Source organism: Rhinatrema bivittatum, chromosome 1, assembly GCF_901001135.1.
Source record: "Rhinatrema bivittatum chromosome 1, aRhiBiv1.1, whole genome shotgun sequence".
Taxonomy (NCBI): domain Eukaryota; kingdom Metazoa; phylum Chordata; class Amphibia; order Gymnophiona; family Rhinatrematidae; genus Rhinatrema; species Rhinatrema bivittatum.
Genome location: NC_042615.1, coordinates 736,909,420 through 736,924,229, shown reverse-complemented (window position 1 = coordinate 736,924,229; position 14,810 = coordinate 736,909,420). Strand labels below are relative to the sequence as shown.

The window sequence follows — 14,810 nt, the reverse complement described above, 5'->3', positions numbered from 1 at the left end:
GCCGGCAGGAGATCGACTGCAGGAGGTCGTTCAGCGAGGTTCCGGCGCCTCGCTGAACGACCTCCTGCAGTTCGATCTCCTGCCGGCGCCATTTTCCGTACGGAAAACTATTCGCGGCGGGAAATCGCTCCCTGACCCCCGCTGGACCTCCAGGAACTTTTGGCCAGCTTGGGGGGGCCTCCTGACCCCCACAAGACTTGCCAAAAGTCCAGCGGGGGTCCGGAAGGACCTCCTGCCGTGGAATCGTGTTGGTCTATGGCCTGCCGCCATTTTTCGGCGCCATTTTGGAAAATGGCGCCGGCTGAAGACAACAAGATTCAATAGCAGGAGCCCGTTCCGGACCGCTGCCGTTCCGGACCGCCGCTGTACACCCAGGTTATTTAAGTCATTGGGGGGGGGTTCGGGAGGGTGGAGGATTTAATTTAAAGGGTCGGGGGTGGGCTTTAGGGGGGTTTTAGTGTGCCGGCTCACGATTCTAACTGATTTATAACGATAAATCGTTAGAATCTCTATTGTATTGTGTTCCATAACGGTTTAAGACGATATTAAAATTATCGGACGATAATTTTAATCGTCGAAAAACGATTCACATCCCTAGTGATCAGACAAAGTTGAAGAACCAGGCAGTGGGTCAGCCAGAGGATGAAACCATGGAACAGTGAACCAGGATGCAAGAAGCCAGGTAGTGACCCAACAGCGCAAAATCCCAGGGGACCAGCGAAGCAGGAAGCCAGGAACCAAGAGAGATTGCCAAGGCGCCGGAAAGGGGGAGAGCTGGCCTTAAATAGGCCAGCTCCTCTGATGTCATAGAGGGAGCGTTGCCGGCCATTCCAGCCACTGGCCCTTTAAATTGGGGGAATTGGCCGCGTGTGCACCTAGGAGGCAGGCCTAGCATCGGCCGTGCAACAGCCCCGATGGTGTCCTGCAATGAAGGAGGAGCACAGCTCAGCCTCTCGCTGCACTATGGAGGACCAGCCGCCATGCTGGGCCCACTGCAGGCATGAGGACCGCAGCGGCACAAAACCTTGTGGCCTGGCTCGGCAAAAGGGCAAAGGCGGTGGGACACAGGGCTGGCCCGTGGACCACTGCACGTAACACCATCTCCATGGACATGAGTTCAACTCCTATTTCATCATCCCCAAAAAATCAGGAGGACTGACAAGTAGCCTAAACAAGCATATATGCCAGGAGAAATTAAAAAAGAATTACCTTCACACAATTCCTCCCTTCATCCAGACGAGGTCACAGGCAGGCCGAGGTCAGAAGGCAGGTAGCAGGTAGAATGACGAGGTCACAGGCAGGCCAAGGTCAGAAGGCAGGTAGCAGGCAGAGTAGTCAAAGAGCAGGCTGAGGTCAGTACCAGTGAGACAGTCCAAAGGTACTACTTGGGGAGACGACAGACAAACACAGGACAAGAGAACACTGGAACGGAAGGATGCAGAAACAAGGCTGGAACAGAAGGATCCTGGAATGAGACTAGAACAAGACTGGAACAAAACTGAAACAAGGCTCAGAACGCAGTGACAATCTAGCACAAAACTAACCTGATTGCCAAGGCAAGGAAATGCAGGTAGGGACTTCCTTATATCTGGGAATCAATCAGGGCACGCCGCAGAGCTAAGACCTGCCCCTGGCCCTACAAGAGGCCGGGCGGTCCGCGCATGCGCGTAGGGGTATGGCCGCCATGGAGGGCACCGAACTCTGACGTAAGGCCTGGTGCGCAGTGGAAGGTCCGGCGACCGCTATCGCGGGATGCCGAGGCCTGGTAGAGCTCGCAGCTGCCACTAGGGAGGCTGACCCGGGACCTGCCGTGGAACCAGAGAAGTGAGCCGGCCCGTGTGCGGGACGGACGCGGACGGAGTACGTAACATGTCCACAGCTGCTTTTGAAGAGAATACTGGCAGGCAGATGTAACTGCAGGAGTGTATGTACTGTGACATCAGTTTACTCCCTTTTCCATCTGCTGGTAGGAATGCATAACCCACTTGTTCTGGATTCATCTGACTGTCCTAAAGAAAAGGAAATTATCAGGTAAGTAGTAATTTCTCATTTGAGGTGAGAAAGCTCATTATCTAACCTTTCTCTACTTCGACAGTTATACGTTGCTGAAGGATCATCATGGGATCCAATAACATAATTGTTAGAGTCAGCAAGTTTTGATTGTACTTCTGCAAGATATTGAAACCTGCTTTGCACTACTGTCACGCCACCTTTATTGGCAGGTTTTAATTTAACTGATGTATTAGGTCACCACCTCGTATATTACCATGTATGTGTTTGGAATATTGAAGGAGTAACTCTGTAGGCAGTTGTGAAAGCAAATTGTACATGGCGGTAGTTCAGCGTCAACTTATTAATTGAAGTTGAGAGTCTGAAAAGGACAAGCACTGTTGGATTGTATTTATGCCTTGAAATTCACTAAGGGGAGCGCAAGTGAATGAGTGTAAATTCTTTTAGGAAGTGAATAGAAAACGGTTGTTTTGGTTTGTCCATGGATAACTAGAAAAAGACAAAGGATTTTGCGGGAAAGCATAATTTTTGGCGCTGCCGTACTGTGAAAGTCAGGAGGTGAGACAACAGAGTCAAGGAAACTGAGACAGAATCAGTGTGATCAGTATAGGGAGCAGTAAAAACAGTGGTACATCAAAGTAGATAAAGATTAACAAGACGAACGGCAAGGAATTTATGATTGTCGTGAGATATAGATCATTCATTCAATATTATCATAGTTCCCCTGAAGAAGCCGCAAGGTGAAATGAGGGCCCGGTTGGGATAGATTCAATATTCAAATATAAATGCTGGTACTATGTAATGGACTAGACTTAGTTTTTGGGTACTTGCCAGGTTCTTATGGCCTGGATTGGCCACTGTTGGAAACAGGATGCTGGGCTTGATTGACCCTTGGTCTGACCCAGTATGGCATTTTCTTATGTTCTTATGTTCTTATGTATTGCTAAGATTGTGAATACAATGAAAATGCAAGGTAATGTGTATTATCCCAGGACAAGCAGGATGCTAGTCCTCACATATGGGTGACATCAGTAATGGAGCCTTATGTACGGAAAAACTTCTATCAAAGTTTCTATGAAACTTTTGACTGGCATCAGAGTGCCCACTGAGCATGCCCAGCATGCCATGATATTCCCTGCCACAGGGTCTCCCTTCAGTCTTCTTTTTTCCATGGAGCAGTTAGCCTCGCGGTTAATCTAGAGTCCTGTGGTGAATTTCACTACACGTACAACTTTAGAAAAAAGTTAGGAAAAACTTTCCACCACAAGGGTCTCCCTTCCGTTCCATCGCGGTAAATTTTTTCCCCGTGATTTTCTTTGGTTCCATACCATTTTTCAAGCCAGTGCCGTCGACGGCTGTCCGGCAAAAATGGCCTTGGGTTTTAAAAAATGCCCGAATTGTGCGCGAAATATGTCCATTACGGACCCGCACCAAGAATGTGTTCTTTGCCTCGGCGAAAAACATGACGTCAAGTCCTGCAATTTATGCGCCGAGATGACATCGAAGGGACGTCGGCTCCGGATGGAGAAAATGGAGCAAGATTCAACTGCTCCCAACAACATCAACGTCAGCCCAGTCATCGCCTTCTGGATCGATACGGCAAGTCGTTCTTAAAAGACGACTTCCAGGAGAGGCCGGAGATGCTTCTACTCCCTCCCCCTCGCCGTCGTCGAAGGCGTCCACCTCTGGCAGCGAAAAGCAGAAGGAAAAGCATCGGCATCGGCATCAACGCCAGCACGCCATCGAGCCGGTGCCCGCTGAGCCATTGACTGACTTGGCCTCCTCCGCCAAGAAAGCTTGGACGAGCGCGGAGGCTCCGAGGCCTATGGTACCAGGGCGATCCCCACCGATACCAGTGAAAGGCACCATACCTCCTCAGGGCTCTGAGGAGGTATCAGTATTGCCATCGCCGCCTTCCCCCATAGCTGCTCTGATACCATCAGCTATGCGGGCGGAACTTGATGGATATATCCGTCAAGTGGTTCGACAAGCTCTCCTCGATGCGGTACCATTCCAGCCATCGACACCGATGTCGCCATCGACACCAACTCTGATGCCTTCGGATCCATCACCATCGATGCCGATACTTCCATCGATTCCGCCACTGATGCCCTCGGTGCCGCGCCCGATGCCTGCATCGATTCCACCGGTGACTCCATCGGTGCCATCCTCAGAATTTGCGGTTCTTCAACCACTGATGCAGAAACTGGACTCTTTACTCAATGCCATATCGAAGAAACCAAAAGACATCCAGGATGAACCCATTCCAGGACCCTCAGGAGTTCCTAGGCCTCATCAGCCTCGGTCCCCTTTACTTCCACCAATGCTAAAGGGGACACCGTTGGTGCCTACTAGGCCACAACCAGTGAGGTCCCCAAAAGATACAGGCACAGATACAGATACAGATTTCTCTTCAGAAGAGGACATTCTATCTGAACCATCACCTCCTGAGGACCGTAGGAAATCTCCTCCGGAAGACTTATCTTTTTCAAACTTTATTAAAGACATGGTGGAAACCATTCCTTTCCAGTTGCAGGCAGAGGTGGATTCCAGGCAAAAGACACTGGAAGTTCTACAATTTGTAGACCCTCCCAAGGAGATTTTGGCAGTGCCAGTACATGAGGTATTACAAGAACTCATGTACCAAATATGGGAACATCCCGGTTCACTGGCATCGGTAAACAAGAGGTCAGATGCCACCTACTTAGTCCAGAAGACCCAGCTACCTCACCAATCCGTGGTAGTGGAGTTGGCCCAGAAAAAAGCAAAAAGGTTGAAGTCTCACGCCTCCACACCACCTGGAAAAGATAACAGATTCATGGACAACTTAGGACGTAAAGTCTTCCAAGGATCTATGTTGGTATCTCGGATTGCATCTTACCAACTCTTTATGAACCAGTACCAACAAAATCTTTGGAAACAAGTCCAAGACCTCGTTCACACACTTCCTGATCAATATCAGGAACCCTTTCATCAACTGGTTCATAAAGGCCTAGAGGCAGGCAAACATGAAGTCAGGGCGACTTACGACAGTTTTGAAACTGCATCACGTCTCTCGGCTTCAGGAATAACTGCTCGTAGATGGGCCTGGCTAAAGGCGTCTGATCTCCGACCAGAAGTACAGGAGAGACTGGTTGACCTTCCTTGTTTGGGTGATAACCTGTTTGGCGACAAGGTTAAGGAAGCAGTTGCAACTATAAAAGACCATACTGAGATACTTAAACAACTCTCATTACTGCCTCAGGAGACACAACCCCCGGTCAGGAGACCTCCTAGAAGGAATATCAAGCGTCCTTACTACCGCCAACGGTGCTACTATCCCCCATCAAACCGAGCAAGACCATCTCACCCAGCTCAGTGACCTCAGGCTCGGCAAAGGCCTGCCAGGCCTCAACCTCCTCCTCAGACTGCATCAACGTCGGGATTTTGAAAGACAATCAGAGAGCAGCAGCCCATCCACCAATCCACTTCCACACCTGCCAGTAGGAGGTCGTGTAGCCTATTTCCATCACACCTGGACCTCCATAACCACAGACCAATGGGTACTTTCCATTACAGCTCACGGTTACTGATTGGATTTTCTCACTGTACCAAAAGAAACTCCACCAATCTCATCTTGGACAGTGAACCACCATTCCAAAATTATACAAACAGAATTATCCACTCTTCTGGGAGCCAGGGCCATAGAACCAGTTCCCAGGCCTCAGCAGGGCAGAGGATTCTACTCCCGCTATTTCCTCATTCCAAAGAAAACCGGAGGCCTCCGTCCCATCCTAGACCTCAGAAATCTCAACAAATTTCTCAAAAAAGAAAAATTCAGGATGGTATCGTTAGGCACCATGCTACCTCTCCTTCAAAGAGGGGATTGGCTCTGCTCTCTGGATCTTCAAGACGCCTACGCTCACATTCCCATCTTTCCTCATTGCCAGTACTTGCGATTTCTGATCGAAGGACAGCATTTTCAATACCGAGTGCTCCCATTCGGCCTAGCCTCAGCACCTCGAGTGTTCACAAAGTGTCTGGCAGTGGCGGTGGAGCACCTCCACAAACAGAAGGTGCATGTATTCCCTTATCTAGATGATTGGCTCATCAGCAGTCAGACACAAGAAGGAGCTCTCAATTCCCTCAAGCTCACAGTCAACTTGCTTCACTCCTTGGGATTTCTCATCAATTACCAGAAATCCCATTTCACACCATCTCACCTACTACAATTCTTCGGTGCAGATCTAAACACCATCATAGCGAAAGCATTTCTTCCAAGAGACCGTGCCCATACACTCGTTCTCCTGGCACACTCTCTTCGAACTCAATCTCAAATTACAGCTCATCAGTGCCTCACCCTACTCGGTCACATGGCCTCCACAGTCCACGTCACTCCCATGGCCAGATTGACCATGAGACTACTGCAATGGACACTAAAAACACAGTGGATTCAAGCCATTCAACCATTGTCCACTCACGTTCAGAAACCGCAGGAACTGTGTTCCTCCCTCCTCTGGTGGACATCAATGAACAATTTGCTCAAAGGTTTGCCTTTCCAGCATCCAATTCCGCAAGTGACATTAACTACAGATGCGTCCACTTTGGGCTGGGGAGCACACATTGGTCATCTGAAGACCCAAGGGACGTGGACAAAAGCCGAAGCCTCTTTTCAAATAAACTTCCTAGAGCTTCGAGCTATACGTTATGCGCTACATGCATTCAAGGACTGCCTTTCACACAAGACTGTGCTGATTCAGACAGACAACACAGTAGCCATGTGGTACATCAACAAACAAGGGGGAACAGGTTCCTACCTCCTTTGCCAAGAAGCAGCACAGATTTGGGACTGGGCCCTAGCACACTCAGTTCTTCTACGAGCCACTTACCTAGCAGGCATCCGCAACATAATAGCCGATCGCCTCAGTCGTCAGTTCCAACCACACGAATGGTCCTTGGATCCAGCGTCAGCAACCAAGATCTTTCAACGCTGGGGTCAACCAACAATAGATCTCTTTGCATCCCATCTGAACTACAAAGTGAGCAATTACTGCTCCCTGATACAACAGGAGAACAGCCTACCAAAGGACGCCTTTGCTCGCCATTGGAACTCGGGCCTGTTATATGCGTATCCACCGATACCGCTCATAACCAAAACTCTAGTGAAGCTGCAACAGGACAAAGGGACCATGATACTCATAGCCCCATACTGGCCTCGACAAATATGGTTTCCCACACTGCTAGACCTCTCAGTCCGGGACCCCATTCGTCTGGGAGTAGCTCCCACTCTCATAACTCAGGATCAAGGTCGGTCGCGCCATCCCAACCTTCAGTCCCTATCCCTGACAGCATGGATGTTGAAAGCTTGATCTTACAACCACTCAACCTTTCAACCACTATATCTCAAGTGCTGATAGCTTCACGTAAACCTTCCACTAGAAAGAATTATTCCTATAAATGGAAGTGGTTTACTTTGTGGTGCACTCAGAAATCTTTAGATCCTTTCACTTGCCCCACTACCTCACTACTAGATTACCTGTACCATCTTTCAGACTCTGATCTTCGGACTTCATCTGTAAGAGTTCACTTGAGTGCAATCTCTGCTTACCATAACAAGATGGGAGATGCACCTATCTCTACACAGCCTCTCGTCAGTAGATTTATGAAGGGTTTAACTCACCTTAAACCTCCAATTCATTCCCCTAGCATACAATGGGACCTAAACGTAGTATTATCCAGGCTCATGTGTTCCCCATTCGAACCCATACACACCTGTGACCTGAAATTTCTTACATGGAAAACTGTATTCCTCATAGCCATTACATCAGCTAGAAGAGTCAGTGAACTACAAGCACTTGTCACATATGAACCTTTTACAAAGTTCCTACATGACAGGGTGGTCCTCCGTACTCATCCAAAATTCCTTCCAAAAGTAGTCACGGAATTCCACCTGAACCAATCTATAGTTTTACCAACATTCTTTCCAAGACCTCACTCTCACCAGGGAGAAAGAGCCTTACATACCTTGGACTGTAAATGCGCGCTATCCTTCTACTTGAACCGCACTACAGTACAAAGGAAATCCAGTCAACTATTTGTATCTTATGATCCAAACAAACCAGGTAAAGCAGTGGGTAAACATACTTTGTCAAACTGGCTAGCAGATTGCATACAGTTTTGTTATGAAAAAGCAGACCTTACTCTTCAAGGGCGAGTAAAAGCACATTCAGTCAGAGCAATGTCAACCTCAGTAGCACACCTTTGCTCTGCACCTATTCTGGACATTTGTAAAGCAGCAACATGGAGTTCTCTTCACACCTTTGCAGCTCACTATTGTTTAGACAAAGAAGGAAGACAAGATTCAGCCTATGGACAATCTGTCTTAAAGAACTTGTTTCCAGTGTAATCCCAACTCCTTCTACAACCAACCTGCTGTGATCTTCGGCTGATTCATTTCAACAACAATACTTCACTGTTGCCTCAATCCCAAATGACTCAGCCTCTAGCTTGCTAATCACCCATATGTGAGGACTAGCATCCTGCTTGTCCTGGGATAAAGCAAATTTGCTTACCTTGTAATAGGTGTTATCCCAGGACAGCAGGATGTAGTCCTCACGAAACCCACCCGCCACCCCGCGGAGTTGGGTCTGATATGTTTTATTATTTTATTTTTGGCTAACACTAATTGCTACAAAACAGACTGAAGGGAGACCCCTGTGGCAGGGAATATTATGGCATGCTGGGCATGCTCAGTGGGCACTCTAGTGCCAATCAAAAGTTTCATAGAAACTTTGATAGAAGTTTTTCCGTACATAGGGCTCCATTACTGATGTCACCCATATGTGAGGACTACATCCTGCTGTCCTGGGACAACACCTATTACAAGGTAAGCAATTTTGCTTTACTCATGTTGATGTTAACCATTGGAAAGCTTTGTAAGGGATACTATGTTATTTGCACTTGGAAGATTTAAAAGTTATTTAAAAGTTGGTTTTGCACAAAGTATGAGTATGAGGGTTGAAAAGGGTGGTATGGATGGGTATGAATGAGTGTTGATTTTAATAGAATGTTGGCAAAGTATGTAAAATTTGAGCTATTTTATGTGAGTTTTTGTTTGTAACTTTTGTGACACTTGTTGTATGTTTTCTCACAAGGATTTAATAAAAGAGGTAATAGTTAAACAATTATTGTGCTTTTACCCAGTTCCGAAAGGAGCGTTAGTTGTTAGTAGGATTTAATAGGCACTATAATAAGTAGAATATTGCCTAACAATTGAGTTACTATATATATATATATATATATATGTGTGTGTGTGTGTGAGTGTGTGTGTGTGTGTGTGTGGGGGGGGGGGGGCACCTGAGGTACATATGGGGATGCTTAGATATGAGAATTGGGGATGATTTTATATGTGAAATGTGTGGGAGGTGGCATGGGTATGGATATATGGGTGTGTAAAAGAGTGGAGTATTTGTGGTGGGGTATGGCAAGGGTTCATGGGATGCATGAAGATAGATGAGTGGCAGCAAATACCTGATTTTGGGTGGGATGTGTGGGAACATGAGGGGTACAGAATGTGTTTGTGCCTGGGGAATGTGTGACTTGGGGATGTGTGCGAGGAATGCTTAACAGGGTGGCTTTCTTTGATGAAGGGATATATGGGAGGGATGGTAAGGGTGTGTGTATGAGTAGTTTGGAGAGTGTGGGGGAGGGTATTTATATAAGTAAGGGTGTCCATGTGGGGTTGTAGATATATATGGGTGGTACATGGGTGTGTGGGTATTGATTTTATGTGGGGATGTGTGGATATGTTTGGGGGGTTGTCTGTATGGAGAAGTCAGCAATGTATAGGGTGTGTATAAGTAGTTGGGTGTATATAGGCTCTATGATATGTGTGGAGGGAATATGTGAGTTATGTGTGTTGGGGAGGGGAATTGCTGGGTGCATGGTGACGTCAGGCCTGGTTTTGTCAATAGGCACACTAGGCCTATGGCAAAAATCTGGGGAGGAGGGGGGCAGCAGTTTGGCTGAAGATTTACTGTCTTCCAGAGAATAGCCTTCTCCTTCCTAATATCAGCCCCTCCCTTCACAGGCGGCATGCAGGGAACAGGATGGGAGGTAAGTGAGCCTGGAGCACACATAGCAAAGGGAATCATTTTGGTCAGGTTAAGAAGTGTTGAATAGGGATCATTGGGGAAGAGAGATTGGAGGATGAGAATGGATCAATTGGGGGGAAGGGGAAATCTTTGTGTGTGAGAGAGAGAAGGGATTGGTGCTGGAGTGTGATTGTGCCAGATTGAGGAGTGAGAGAGGAAATGGAAGGGAAGCAGGACCAGAGCATATTAGGAAAACCTGACTTTTTACCTTTCCACACCCCCACCTCCACCAGTGCAATTCAGATTTTCTTTCCCTTGATCTCACATTTTATCCCTCTTCCTGGAAATTCTGGAACCTCCCATCCTCCCTCAAAATATTATTCTCCCTCCTCCCCTTTCTCAATCCCAGAACCTTCCTCCCTCTCCTTCCTTTTATCCCATCCCAAATTCCTTATTTTTATCCTTTCCTTGATCTTCTCCCTTCTTCCATCCTCCCTATCCCATTCTTTCTATCTCTCCTCTCCTCCCCATACCCATTCCTCTTTCTGTCTCATACTCCTTCCTCCTTTCCCCAGTCCTTTCACCTTTCCTAACCTCATTCTTAGTCTTTCTTCTTTCTTCTCCTCATCACTGGGCCTCTCACCTTCTCTTTCTCTTCTGCCTGTCCCTGAGAGCTCATCCCCTCACTGATTCTTATATCTCTTTTCCTCATCCAATAAAAAAATAGTAAATTATCAGACAAAAGCAAGGTTTGAATATTTATATTATGTTATCAAAATTAACGTAATGATGGAAATGTTTGACAATGTTCTTCAGAATTTTCCAATTTTTGTAACAGATTCTATCTCTGAACTGCCACAGCAATTCTGTCCCTGAGCTGCCACAGCTGTGTCAGATTCTATCCCTGTGCCTTGGACCTTCTGTTCCCTGATGTCTGATCTTATCTGGGGTGAAGGGGATGATGGCAGCAACAATGCTTAGGGGTGGAAAAATCTGTCTCTGGGTGGAGTGCGTGTTGGACAAGAGTGGGGAGTGTAATTGCGTATGAGGTACTTTTGTCAATGTGTGTATTCGAACCAATTTCAATTTAGATTGATGCAAGCCTATATCCTTTAAACTGTTGGAGTACCTACATGCCATGTACAACCATGTCAAATTCTTTCAGAAATTCTGACTGAGTTTTGAAATACATGCATGTTTATCTCTACTGTGTTATTTTCCACAGTGCCCACTGTTGATGTGTTTCAGATCTCTACGAAGGAAAGGTTTGGTTTGGGTCATCAACTGAAAAAGTAAGTTGGAAAATAAATTATATTTACTATAAAATAATGTGATGGTATTGTTTAAATTCAGTGATTATATTGCTCCATAATTCTAAAAGTGCACCATATTTGCAATAAAACTGTTAATATGAAGGGAAAAGATTGGCTTACATGATTTTTTATTGTAGGTTATTTGTATTACTTTTATGCTTATTTGACTTGCCTATACTCAGCTCCAGTTCCAGTCCTTGCCTGCACTCAAGTTCCAGTTCCAGTCCTTGCCTGCACTCAAGCTCCAGTTCATGCCTGCACTCCAGCTCCAGCTGTAGTCCTTGCCTGCACTCCTGCTCCAGTTCCAGCTCTTACTTGCACTCTGTTCCTGTCCAAGCCTTGATGAAGCCTTACATCTTATCCAAACTTTGCTTCAGCCTTAACAGCCTGTCCAATCCTTGCTGCATCCTTAACAATCAGTCCAAGCCTTACTCCAGACTCACCATGATGGTCTGCCGCTGCAGGGCCTGCTGGTCATCTGAACCCTAGGGCTCAACCTGCAAGGGAGGGGGCTGGTTAAGTGGAAGACCGGCCCTAGCCTTGCCCCATAGTCCTACGCCACTTTAAGGGTGGTCTTTCCTACTTCCAGCCAGGATCTGAGCCATAACTAAATCTCAGCTACTAGTCGGTCTCTGATGTATTTGTCTTTTGAATCTTTCATTTCTCAGATATCTGAAAATTTATATGGAGACTGAATGTAGACCTCTGCTGTGTCCCTTTGTCTCCGAGCTTGCTGATAAAACATAAACTTTCATGGATGATATTGCATTTTGGAATGAAATGTCCATCATATTTCTTCATTACAGCATCATAATTTTTTCTCTCTGCCTCTGCATCAAAGGTGAATGAGCTGTAAATATTCTCTACCTTACAGCCTATTGCATAAATCAAGGAACAAACCTGGACTGCATTCAGTTTTGTGGCATTCCTGAAGCATGTAAATTGCTGTTTCCAAGCAGGCTAATCTACTAGCTTGTCAAAGCAAAAAGCTCTCTCGAGGGTTGAATTTTGGCATCTTCACCATTTTCGATTTAGTTCAATTCTTACACCGTCATGAGCATCAACCACTCAACTCACAGAAGAGACTGGAGGTGATTTAGTAAAACATGACTATGAAGAGCCAGGTTTTGTCAGCTTTTCCCAATAATGCCTTGCTTATTAATGCTAGTCTTAGGAAGAGCTCTATGATGCCTCTTGCCTCCCAGGACCCCTTGTATTGGTTCTCCCCACTCAGTCCACGGATTTTCCTAGAAATACTGAAGACATGAGAATAACAAAATGGGAACAACTGAAACAAGTTAGAACATGAACTTAAACCCACATTACATGCATACCAAACTAAAGGGTGTTTGGTCTAAACTGGCAAAAGCAACAGAAAAAGAATTATCAAGCAAGAGATATTCCTCTTCTGTTAACTCTTTACAAGTCTGTACAACATAGAGTTTTGCTTCAGCAGTGCCTTACTCAGGTGGGTAAACTATGACTTGCAGAACCCTATCTTCAGAGCATTGCATCTGCTGATTCTAACCTGCCCATAAATTAATGTTTAATAAACTTACATATTGACTTCCAGGCAGTCTTACACATTTTTAGCATTAGATGTACCCATTCTTTCTGCATGTGAAGATGCCAGAGTTCTTATCAAGAAAGCTCTCACAAACCTTGCAGACAAAGAACTTCTGCCTTAAAAGATTTGAAGATCCACTTTTAGCCATCTGGCAGGGGACTTCTTAGAAGCTGGCTTATGCTTTTTGTTTGCTTCAAACAATTGTTTCAATTTTCTGAAAGACTTTTGCTTGTCCAAGGAGTTTATGTACATACTTGCAATACAATTGTCAGTTCACCCACGATTACCATTAGTGCTAAATTATAAGGACATAATTTTCAAAAGGCTTAACACATATAAAAGTAGCATATGTCGTAGCAATTTTCAAAAGCCCATCAACACATATAAAACCTTTTGAAAATTCAGTGAAATTTCAAAGGAATTATGTGCATAAAAGTAGCAATTTTTAAAAGTCCATTTATGTAAGTAAAAACTATGTAATAGCTTTATGCATGTAAAAGCTTTGGAAAATTTCCTGCTAAAGAGGTAATTTTCTAAGGAGTTACACAATTTTCAAAAGCCATTTGTGTCAGTAAAGTGCACTTACACGTGAATAACCTATGGACAGCTCAATGACATATACTGTATTGTAACAATTTTCAAAAGCCTACTGTGTAAAAACGTTTACATTTACATGTGTAAAAACGTTTTATATGTGTAAATCCTTTTGACAATTACCCCCTTCGTGTATGCGCCACTAGAAGGTGCTGAGAGAAAAGATCTACTGAGTTAATAGGTGATGCTGTGCCCTCCATGCTTCACACTGGCAAGAGACTAACAGAAAGTGAATTAGCAGATAAGCAAAAGTAGTCTTTTCTATACCTCTGAATATGACTGGATGAATCACAACTCATTCACTGCTCATTGTCTGTTGAGAAGTTCATGAATGTACAATTATAATGTTTTAATCTTTGAAGATGTCTTGCTGTTCAACTTTTGCTTATTTCTTATCCTAACAATGAAAACTGTGTTTCTGTCAAGCAAAACTGTGTCTCCTAATATTAAGAGAAAAGTGATATTTTAATGCACTTCTTTCCTAATTGCATAAAATCTGATAAGAGTGCTTAACTAAACTAAAGATTATTTGAAAACATAACTTATAAATGTAATGATTGACTAATGTTTGAATTTCAGAATCATGCAGACATTTGTTATGCAGCAGTGGAAACAGAGTAAAGAAAAATCTAATTGTTTGCACAAGAAAATATCAGATAAGAAAGTGAAATCCCCTCTGCACATATTTTCTACATTGCGCAGGTAACACAAGCTCCATGAACTTTATTGTGCCCTATTTTATTATGCACAAAATTCATATCCTTTGTACTTTACTCTTGGGTTTCCTGTTCAGTTATGCTATATGACATCAAGAACTTGCTGTGTTTTGCTTTTAATGTATTTACTTCTTTATTAATTATTTATTGTTTACATTTGATAATCTATTTTTATTGCAAAACCCCAAAGTGGATTTCAATTTTAAATAGCAGAAACAAAACACAAACATAGCATTATTATATACACCCCACCTTTCCCTTCCCTCTCCATCCATCTTCCCAATAATACAACAAAATCAGAATGAATTCACCATCCTATTTCAACAAACCTAATACAATTGTATAATTAAAATAAGAATCTCTCCCTCTCCAATCCTCCTATCTCTAATCCATCCTTCCACACCATGGCATCCAGCTTCACATAGCAATTCTGTATATAAATGCCCAAAATTCACCAAATAAGAATCCTTCCCAAGTCCCTTCATCTTAAATTGATGGTCCCCACATAATCCAACCCTCCACCGAATCCCACATAATA

At 44.7% G+C, this 14,810-nt stretch overlaps 1 protein-coding gene across 2 annotated transcripts in view; it reads left to right on the top strand.

The window, feature by feature from the left end:
• Positions 1 to 14,810, top strand: part of PARP8 (poly(ADP-ribose) polymerase family member 8) — a 451,712-nt gene that overhangs the window by 194,966 nt on the left and 241,936 nt on the right. For both annotated transcript variants that reach the window (XM_029577668.1, XM_029577676.1), the window contains exons 11-12: positions 11,308 to 11,374; positions 14,136 to 14,258. In XM_029577668.1, coding sequence (XP_029433528.1) covers positions 11,308 to 11,374; positions 14,136 to 14,258 — 190 coding nt within the window. The remainder of the gene's footprint in view (positions 1 to 11,307; positions 11,375 to 14,135; positions 14,259 to 14,810) is intronic.